General features: G+C 40.1%; 1 protein-coding gene across 1 annotated transcript; it reads left to right on the plus strand.

Annotated features, from left to right (window-relative positions):
* Positions 1–1,928: 1,928 nt before the first annotated feature.
* LOC139471727 (uncharacterized) lies at positions 1,929–10,832 on the plus strand. The gene is made up of 4 exons (XM_071254208.1): positions 1,929–2,104; positions 4,872–4,901; positions 6,887–6,961; positions 8,084–10,832. Exons 1-4 carry the CDS (start codon positions 1,929–1,931, stop codon positions 10,830–10,832), a joined length of 3,030 nt encoding a protein of 1,009 aa, XP_071110309.1.
* The last annotated feature ends 346 nt before the right edge of the window (positions 10,833–11,178 follow it).

Raw genomic sequence — 11,178 nt, forward strand, 5'->3', positions numbered from 1 at the left:
CGACTAACGGGATCGGGTGGTAAGGCTCGCTGACTTGGTTGATGCATGCCAATCCCAATTGCGTGGATCGATGCTCATGATGTCAATCACTGGATTGTCTGGTCCAAAATCGATTATGTCAAAATCGCTGTCATATAGCTGGAATATTGCTGGGTGTGGTGTTAAACAACAAACAAACAATAGCAAAGCGCAGACCTTTTCAGCCACCATTCGCAGATTACATAAAGAAACAACATACATACACAGACTCCGCACACAGTCTACACACAAACACAGACAACGGATACTGACAGAATCTACATTCGCGACATAAAAATAAAACGTTAGGTGGTCGCGTTATCCTTCATTATTTGTTTCAGTTTACTGAGATTGTTGTTTAACGCCGCACTTCGCAATATTCCAGCTACTATGAAACCGGCACGTCAATAATTGAGTCTGGACCAGATAATCCAGAGATTGATATCGTGAGCCACAATATCTACGCTGTCGTGGTTCAAGGTCAACCAATTTAGGTCGCTGAGCCTGACCACCTGATCAATTAAGACAAGCATCGGTTGCTGAGGACCAGTTCTTACACACCCAGCAATCTAGGATCTATATAAACTCAGATATGCGAAATAATGTATACGTATTTCTACTGCAACAGACGCTATATTCTAACAATAAGGTTATGTTCTTGTCTACAAAACACCATGCGAGTGAATGAATCATGCTGACTACAGCAATTTTCCACACAGAATACAAATCCTAAAGAAATCTCGGCCGAGCAAACCAATGATGGATAGCTTGAGCAACGCTCCATGCCGCCGGGACACGTGACACACAATCATCCAGGTCACAATTTGTATTCACCAGATCCTTATTAATCGACCCCCTCATAACGAAAAGGGACACGAAACAGGACCAAATATATGTTTGTTTGTTTGTTGTTTAACGCCGCACTCAGCAATATGCCAGCTATGTGACGGCGGTCTGTAAATAATCGATCCTGGACCAGACAATCCAGTGACTGACATCATGAGCATCGGTCCACGCAATTGGGATCTATGACATGCATCAACCAAGCCAGCGAGTCTGACCACCCGATCCCATTAATCGCCTCTTATGACAAGCATAGTCGCCTTTAACGACAAGCATGGGTTGTTGAGGACCTATTCTACCCCGGATCTTCACGGGCACAGGCCCACGGATAGTCATACTATACTGACTGTACTGATTACATTAAAAAAAGAGCTGCTTTTTTTAATGTAATCAGTACAGTCAGTATAGTATGGCTATCCGTGGCCCTGTGTTCACGGGTCCCAAATATGCGTAACAAGTGCTGTTCAGTGGTCGGAGATGAAAGCCGATGTGTAACAATATTGCTCTTCCACTTTCAATTGAAAATAAGGCTTTAGAATTTACGATAGGTGACAAACCAAATTACTTTAATTGTCATTCAAATGAATTCTGATTTGTTTATCTACTGAGCACTCACGGTGTGGTTGATTCGCAAAAACTTCTATACTACTGACATGGATGTAAAATAGCGTACGTTTTTCTGTACGTGTTTCACATGAAAGTATTAAAAGTAAATCAGTCTTCAAGGTATTTTTTATCAACCATCTTTAACTTTACTTATTCTTTTTAAAGTTTTCTTGTCTTTGCTCTACATCGTCTCCATAACTTAATCGAAGGTTTATTTATTGTGTAAAGGGATTAATTACTCGGCGTAAACAGAATAAATGTGTAAATTTTGAAGTAGTATATAAACTGGAAATTATATAGTTCAGTTTCCTGTATTATGATATATTATATAAAACGCATATACTTTTAAAATGAAGAACAATATATAAAAGTTATTAACAGCAATCAGGTCCAGGTCAGTGACACCGAAAAATTGAAAGTTAAGAGCGCCTGCGCAACCGGAAGTAACGAGGGTATTCAATATGGCGGCGGAAGGACAACTTTCGCCTGCCGAACCCGTACCGACAGACACAAATGCACCGGTAAAGGAAGCAAATTCGATGATTGATATTGGTGCACAGTACAGCAGATGGATAGAGCTGAAAGAAGACTTGCAGTGTGGAAATGACACCCTGGCAAAGTTGCTACTTGACATTTGGTACGCTGTTTGAGGTGGAAGTTCTATAAATAAACTGGGATTGTTTGGGTTTCGATCATTATATTTCTGCAGTCAGATCACAATCCATTCGTGCATTTTGATTATACCTTCATGCAACAACGCGTTTGCATTATATTGAATTAAGATATTATAATTTGCACAGGAAACGAAATAAAATAAGCAATTTAAAAAGTAAATTTTGCAAGAGACCTAAATTATAATCCCGTTATTGTCTGATTACATAATATGTCTGAGAAGAACTTAGTTCCTGGCCATGCTACGATAAAAACATGTTGTCATTTTGCCAAGATTTGCATATTTAAGTTCATTAAGCTGTTACTACAATAAATTCATTGCTTGTCATCAAAAGCAATTACATTTAACAGGCTGAATCAGTATTACAGAAATCCAGCAGTGTTTAGGTTTTCAAGTTTGCATTTACTATGAAGAAAAGTGCATATTGAAGATATAACTAAATTCATTTTAATACATGTATAGTATGTGGACAGTTATGGACAGGTGACAAACTATGTATTGTCTTTATACCTTCGGGTTAGAGAGCTATTTATGTAGTCCAAGTAACTAAAATTGCATGTAGACAGGCCTGTTCAGTGTCTGTCTTGAGATTCATACCTGTCAAAACAGACCAGCACCAAAATGGACCAAATGATTTGGTTCTTACAAACCATTTGCCTGGTCAGAATTGAACGCTGTTCGTCAAAACCAACCAGTGAAATATTAGGTGGAAAACATAGGCTTTATGTTTAGTCATAGAAACAAAGTATGTATGAAAGTGGATTGAAAATATAACTACATTTGTTAGTAAGAGCTCGGTGCTTAGTACTGCCTACCCAATTACATAAAAAACCCTCCTGAATCACAAGTTTGTGAAGGTATAAAACGTTTGTTATGGTAATTTGGCTTGGTCCTTTTTAATAGTTGTCGGAACATGAAGGTATAACTTTTCTGACGCAAAGTATGGCATCAAGGGAAATTACTCTTTGTTGTTGTATAATATTATGTTATATGGTTCAATAAGCAAGGTAATACTCCTGCATCAGGGGCAAAGTGTCCTATGCAGAGTTGTATCCCTTGCCTGTACCAAGCCCAGATCTGCTCATTGAATTATGATGTTTGGGTTATCAGCACCATACTTTGAGCTGATTTTCGTTAAATGACAAAGCTGACACACCTGTACATTACTAAAATACTCTATGAGCAGACAAAAATATGTTTTTCTCCTCGCATGCTTCTTACTTGTGGCAGTCACAGACTGTAGTATGATAAACATTGACAACTTTTGATTTTGTTTAACAGTAGTGTATCGTCAGTTTCTTCATAAGATTGTTGGCACAGCAGGGCTTGAAAAGCCACTCGTCTGCCCGTTTTAATTAGTGGCAGGATGTACAGGGAAAGAAAAAACTGAAGAAACACTTGTCCTAGTGGACGAGTACAATCATATAATTTCATATCTATTTGTTTTCAATAACATATGCAGGATAATTTATAACCTAAATACGTTTTCATTTCTCATACATTCATAGTAATAATAATGATAAATAGACAGCATACATGGCAACTGTCTGTTGAATAAATAAAAAAAAAGTGTGTTTGCGCAGCAGGTCTCGAAATTTTTCAAGTTCCTCACAGCGACAGTCCATTTGCTGAGCTCTCCATACAGTCACTGCCACCAGTCATAGCTCCTGACTGTGTTAGGTGATGCTTGGAGTTGAACTCGCAAATGCCTGACCATTATGTTTAAAAACATTGATGACTGTCGTGACACCAAATACTATTCCCCCTGCTAGATTTTTTTCATTGTTTGTCAAATTTAAATTTCTATTTCATTTCAGCCATCATGTGATTGGTGTAGCAAGAATGTAAGGGGGAAGTTTGGAACTTTTCCATTAGTTTGTAATCTCGAGCCAATCTGTTTAAACAAACAAATCATACTTTCATCTGGGAAATTGTAAGTCAGTCGTAAAAATTCACTGTAATGGCATTATCAAAGCGATACACAAAAATATAAATGTCACCACATTTGGTGTTCGATGGCAAATTTCAAGCTCCTTGTTATGGTCACTTCCACACTGGTGGCAGCGATTGTTATTGAGAGTGTAATGATGATGTCATGCGATGCTGAGGAGAGTGGAAACTATTTTTTAAAGGGAGACAATTATATATATATTTGTTTTGAAGCTACTCTTTACTGATTTTCAAAAGTCAAAGCGAAATGATTTTATGAGGGTAATGGCTGTTTTTCATCAGGAATGGTGGTCCAAAAATGAATGGATGACAGCAAAGACGTATATACGTGTATATCTATATACGTCTTTGATGACAGTATGACTGGAAAACACAAAAACAAAATGTTCATGGTTGAGTGACTTTGAATGGGCGGAGATAAATGTAGATGGCAGTGACTGAGAATTATTTGTACTGTCATATATATCCTACATATAACTCTGGTTATTACAGACAGTCATAATAATAACTGAAAACATAAAACTCTATCAATTTTAAAACAACAAGTGAAAATATTGCAGGATGGGTTTATGAACTTTTTCAAATCCTTCATAGTGAAATCCTGTCAATCTGGACTGTACAATTTTGAGAAACCTGTAGGAATACGATCATCCATGGATTTGATTATTTTCAGACCGTTGTTGTAGCTGGAATATTGCTGACTGCTGTATAAAATAACATTTACTCTGTATTTTGCTCATTCATGCTTCATGGCTGAATATGATATTTTGAATATTTTCAGTGCAAAGAAGTTCAGAAACAAGAAATCCCTGTAAGTGAATTGTTTTATTTCATGGCTTTGTTTTCTTTTTATATTAATTTTCTCCACAACAAAGTTGGTTGAGGATATTGAAAAGAGTTTGTCTGTTACTGTTAGTCATTGTGTCCCTCTCTCAAAACTTCCAATTAGCAAAATGTACTATGTACTATGGAAACAAGGCATGAAATCTTGACAATCTCATTAAAATCAGATCTTAGTTCTCGCTACCGCTAAACAAAGATCTGAGGACATCCCATTAGGGGTCACGTCAGAACGACCTTTCATCCGACCAATCAGAGCGTCGCTTACCAGATCATGAAAGTGACAGTCGGAATGTGATATCTCATCATGCAGCCTCGAAAACCTTAAAACGGGGTATTCCGAACGATAGTGCGAAACAACTGAATCTATACAATCTAGACCATATATTAGCTATTCAAGAATGTTCTTTTGTTCAGGTTTCAAATTTTTAAGCAAGAATTTGTCAAAATATGTTTCGAAGCGTAGTCGCCAATTTGAAATTAGTGCCGTAAAACACGAGAAAGCTGTCTTCTGATTGGCTAATGTCCACTTCTTGTCAGTAATTCCATTGGTCGGTCAGAGTTCGCGAAAGGTTGGTCTGACGTGACCCGTAATGGGATGTCCTCAGATCTTGAGCGGCAGCAAGAACTAAGATCTGAATTTAATGAGATTGGAAATCTTGAAAGTGATATGCAGCTCATTGCATATCTGGAGAACAGTGGTACAATGTATGAAGCTCATTTCTGGTGTCCCATGCCTTGATACTGCTTGACTATTGCTAAAAGCGACACAAGACCACACTCTCTCACCGAAGGACAACTTTAACAGGAAACATGGTTAAACTTGATAACAGACATTAACGTATGGCCACTTGCACTCAGAAATGGAACACCAAATATCCGTTTTGTCAGTGGTGTAGTGTTTGAAACATCTGATTATTGATGCGTACATCTGTAAATTAAAAACAGACCCGTGAAAATCCGGGTTAGAATAGGTCTTCAGCAACCCATGCTTGCCGTAAAAAGCAACTATGCTTGTCATAAGAGGCGACTAACAGGATCGGATGGTCAGACTCGCTGACTTGGTTGATCCCGATTGCGTGGATCAATGCTCTTGATGTCAATCACTGGATTGTCCAGACTTTATTATTTACAGACCGCCGTCATACAGCTTGAATATTGCTGAGGACAGTGTTAAACAACAAACAAATAAAAACAAATTATTCCTTGAATGACTTTTGCAAAAAGGTGAGCTTCAGTACCTGGTTCTGCTATATTAATTTAGAAGTTGCAATAAGACTTATGGTATGAGAACTGAGAACATTTATTTAATAAATGTCAAAAAAGGAAGGTTTCGGGACAGAATGTGGATAATTACATCATCACAACATACCAGCTTGTATACTGTTTCCATGACATTGTGGCACAATAATAGTTTGTCTTTGAAGTATATTTCGGAAATATTTTTACCACAAAACAGCAGTGCAGAACAGGTAAATAAATTAACTAATTTTGACTTTTTTCCTGCTGGATCTCAGAAAAATTAACTTGTGTGGTTTTGATAAGTGATCCCTTTGTGAATTGTCTAAGAACCCAGGGTGTTTAATATAGTGAATACAGTAATTCAGTATGGGAGGGGAACTAACTTGTAAATGGTGCAAGCAGGACGTTCCTTTCATTTAATAGTTTCTTCCATTTGACCATTCTGACCATATCTGACCCAAAGCATGGAAAAAATATCACTTTAGGAAATTACAGTTTTGTCACATTTGTTTTCATTTTTACGTATTTAAACACACAATGGTTTTGAAAGAAATATCTGTAATTGTAAACCATGTAATGATAAGCAAAGGCCTTATGTGTTCATGTTTCATTATATTTATCTCAGGCTGACTGAGATGAAAGTTAGGTGTCTGCCTCAGATGAACTGTATGCATAGACTTGTAACTATGGTAACTGTTGAAACATTTGTTTCAGGTATGAGATCAAAGATGAAGAGCTTGTATCTAGGCCGAGTACAGGAAAAGTCAGCAATCGCATATCTGAACAACGGTTAGTGTACTGATCAAAATGTTGTTTTTCTGATACTGGTTGACAGGTACTGGTAAATATTGGCATGAAAATGTCACAAGGTTCCTATGAAATTAAGATCATACAGACAGTAACATTGCACAACTTAAGTGAGTGAGTGAGTGAGTTGGGTTTATTGCTGCTTTGAACAGTATTCCAGTTATGTCACTGCATGTCAGGTAAATGTGGGAGGAGAGCCAGAAGTGATGCAGGTCTGAGACGTTTTCACTTTGGAGGAACCCATGATTGTGGGTATGGTGCTGACAGATCTAGGAACATTATCAGGTGAACTGGGATTCATACTCAGGATCATAGGTTTCTGGGATGTCCAGGGGACCCAACTCGGCACAGCGACTTGTGGCGCCTCAGACGACTGGGCCACCCATGCCTCCTGCAACTCTTGATGTAAACATGATAAAAGTTGTCGCTGAAGGATACACTGAGAAAAGTGAATTGCCTTGTACAGACAGGCAGCTGTGATATGGCTGAAATGTTCCATTATCTCACGCACTCATTTTCTCACCGACCGCCTCCGTGGTCAAGTGGTAGAGCGTCCGACCGCAGAGCGGAAGGTCCAGGGTTTGATCCCCGACCGCGTCATACCCAAAGACGTTAAGGCATTAAGGGGCTAAAACAAGGACTGGTCGGCTCAGAGTCAGTATACTGTGTCTGAGTGGGGTATTCATGTTAAACTGCGGCATGGTATCTCAGTGAGCTAGCACTTTAAATCGGCATCAGTCCGAACTAGTACAAGCAGCCACACAAACACACACACGTACAGGCACGTCGCTATATAAGTGCAATAATCTTGGACGCAACGTTAAACCCCATTTCACCTCACCATTTTCTCACCAAAAGGCTGGAGATTAACCTGACAATATAGCTCCAACTGCACAACCTGGTATTAATAAGGGCACGGGCGGCACAGTTGTATGTACAGAGTTGTGTGCTTGTGATCTATGGTATATGGGTTCGTATCCCACAATTGCCCTGATTATCAGCACATCTACAGCTGACACAACGTGATATAACTGTTCAAAGAGGTGTTAACCCAACTCACTCACTGAAAAATGTAAATTCTATTCCATATTTGCTCTGCTTCAGGAAACGTAATGCCTCCGTGGCAGGGACTGGTACGCGAAGCAGTCTCACATCCCAGTCTGGAAGCTCGTCTCTCATGGATTCACAAGACACCAGGGACTCAAGCACCTGTTCTGTGTATGAGGACATCAGTGAGAACCTTGGTGAGAGTGTGTACGAGAAGAAATCAGAATTCAACAAAAATGGCTACCCTGAAGGGTACAACAGCAAGAAGTCATCAAGAAGAAAACAGCCAAAATCGCGAGTTTCAAGGTATCTTGAGGATGAGAATGAGGCTATTGCTGCACACGAGAGAGGTGATATGGAGTCGGGAATGGTAGGATTTGATGCCGAACGACTTAAATGGGACCAAGACGAGTTGGAAAATGAGGGATTGGGGTCAAGAGACTCGTTAGATGCAAAGGAAAACAGGGATCAGTTATCAGGGGATGAAACTGAAGAGGAAGATGACCCAGATGGAGAAGAAGGAAATGACTTCCTGTCCGAGGAAGAGCTTGAGAAGCTCCTGAAAGGCAGTGAGTCAGAGTCAGATGCCAAAAGGTCAAAGAGGAAGAGGGATTCTGATAGTGATTGGATGCCTGCGGTTGAAGAGGAGAAACCACGGAGAAGACGATCTCGAAGGGTGTCGAGACAGAACTCGAAATCTGCCATTGTGAAAAGTCGAAGGTCTCTGAGAAGGAGGGTGAGTACCTCAGCTGAAGAGTCGACTGAGGTGGAGGAAGAAGTGGAGGTAAAGCCGGAGAAAATTCCAAGAGGAAGACCTAGAAAGACCAGAAAGGATAGTGTTGTTGAAGAAGAACCGAAACAAATTCCACGTTCACAGAAGCCAAAACTTATGAAGAAGTCGGGTGTTTTCAGTTGCACTGTTTGTGATAACAGTTTCACAAACAAGGAGGAGGGCAAGGAACACTTGGAATCGCATTATGTCATCGACTGCAATCTGTGTACTCACAGATTTTATTCGTTGCAGGCGCTTGCTCATCACCAAAGTAAAAAACATCCTGCAAATCACAAATGTAATCATTGTTTCTTTACTGGTCGGACGCGCATGGAGTTGAAGCGACACATGAGGAAGGAGCATCAGGATGAGCAGACAATCCCAGGAACCACCCTGTGTCACATCTGCGGGCAACAGTTCCGATTTGTGGTCAATGTCCAGAAACATTTGATGGATGCTCATGGCATAATGGAATCCAATATGAAAACCTACATGTGTGATCAGTGTGGAAATGAGTACTTCTTGAAGCACTCCCTACGGAAACATATGCTTACTCACAAGGAGAAGAACATTGTGTGTGATTTTGAAGGCTGCGCAAGCAAATTTTCCAGTGACGCTCAGTACAAGCGCCATTATAACACCGTGCATCTGAAAATCAAACGACACGCCTGTCCGTACGAAGGCTGTGAAATGAAATTTGCATTTAGGAAGACAATGGCTACCCATGTGAACATGGTTCATCTGAAGCTTCGTCTGTTCCCATGCCCGTGGCAAGGCTGTGAGCGAAGCTTCTATGCTAAGAAACACCTGACTGTTCATATGAGGATTCACAATGATGAGAAGCCTTTTAAATGTACTGAATGTGACTATAAGTGTAGGCAGAGGGCAGCGCTAAACTGGCATTTGAAAAAACATGGGATCGTCCCAGATCATCCAGAAAGCCTGGAGAATGAGAAAAAGAACAAGAAAGAAGGATTTCCGGTTAACTTTAAACGAGGTCGGAAGAGAACACGGTTCAGGAAGTCCAAAGGATTGGACTATACTGATGACCAAATTGCAAGTATTAACCAAAGATATAGTGAAATGGTGACAGGAACATCGCAACAGTTGTACCCAGCTAAAGAAGAGGACTCGTCTGATGCAGAGGCTGATGATCCTGATGATGCACCTAAAGAAGATGGAGGAGCAGACCAGGCCAGTTTTGATGAAAAGTTTTCAGGTGGGCAATCAGTAGGCAACAATGTGGAGGACTTCAGCTACGTTGAGCGGAGAGAGAGTCAGATTGGCACCCGGCCTGCCGACCTGCCACCTGGGTATGCAGGGAGAGACTTCAATTCTAATTCTCCTGCTCAAGAGACCTTCACATCAGAATTGCCTAAACGTGAAGTTGATTACGCAAGGCTGGATTATGACACATCTCAGCCAACCCACAATGATTTCACTTCCAAGCAAGTTGTTCGGGATGGAGAGTTTCAGTCCAGAGAATCAGATTTCCATGCCACAAGAGATCCAGAATACCAGGCTGTGCAGGAGGGTGACTTTCAACAAAGTCGTGACAGCTTTTCATCAGTTCGAGAGACAAGCTTTCAACCTGTTAGAGATACTACTTTTTCAGCCAATCGGGAAGGTAGTTTTCCGTCAATCAGAGACACTGACTATCAAGTCCGGGACACTCAGTCAGATTATCGAGGATACCCGATGAAAGAAAATCTTGATGCCGAACGCGCTGGTGTTTTCCCACGATTCATAAGCAAGGATGTTTTTTCAACTAGCATGCACAGAGATGGACATTTCTCTCCCCGCCCACCAATCAAAGAAGCATACATCACAGGCCAAGCCTTGTCGGAAGTCGATTATTCACGTTTTGCTGCCAAGAACGAGCTTTCAGCTCTACGCACACTTCCACCGGGGTTTCAAGGGCAAATGGAAGTCCCGTCAGAATATGACCCTCGATCTCCAGTTCATGCGGTCATGGGAGGCAACTCTGGCAGTTACGGACAAGACCTTCATATGTATAGTCGTGAATATAAATAGGGCATATAAACATGGCTTTGGTTACATGCATGTCATAAGTTGCATTTTCTAAATATATTTTTGTTTTTGCAAGAGTTTTGAACTTGTTGAAACCTGTTTGTATTTGTGAGATACTCCGTTTTGTTGCCTGCTCAATCAGGAATGATACAGAACAATTTCTGTGTTCATTGTCATCGGTATTTTGTGAGATTATTTGGTCATGATACGCAGATATTTTTTAACTTTCACTTTGTGTACAGATTGTCAATCCCACAATACCACAAATAAGAAATTAAAAAAATAAGAATTAATGGAACTAAGGTTGTCATAAATTTCAGAAATAAAGAAACAACCTTGATAAATTGTA

This window comes from Haliotis cracherodii, unplaced genomic scaffold (genome assembly GCF_022045235.1).
Source record: "Haliotis cracherodii isolate W230 unplaced genomic scaffold, xgHalCrac1.p SCAF_23, whole genome shotgun sequence".
In the NCBI taxonomy this organism is placed as follows: domain Eukaryota; kingdom Metazoa; phylum Mollusca; class Gastropoda; order Lepetellida; family Haliotidae; genus Haliotis; species Haliotis cracherodii.

Bases quoted from the DNA above. Each gene is read 5' to 3' on its own strand.
- LOC139471727 (XM_071254208.1), top strand. From the start codon at position 1,929: ATGGCGGCGGAAGGACAACTTTCGCCTGCCGAACCCGTACCGACAGAC. The intron at 2,105-4,871 runs GTACGCTGTTTG...GAATATTTTCAG, and splicing joins AAGTTGCTACTTGACATTTG to TGCAAAGAAGTTCAGAAACA. The intron at 6,962-8,083 runs GTTAGTGTACTG...GCTCTGCTTCAG, and splicing joins AATCGCATATCTGAACAACG to GAAACGTAATGCCTCCGTGG.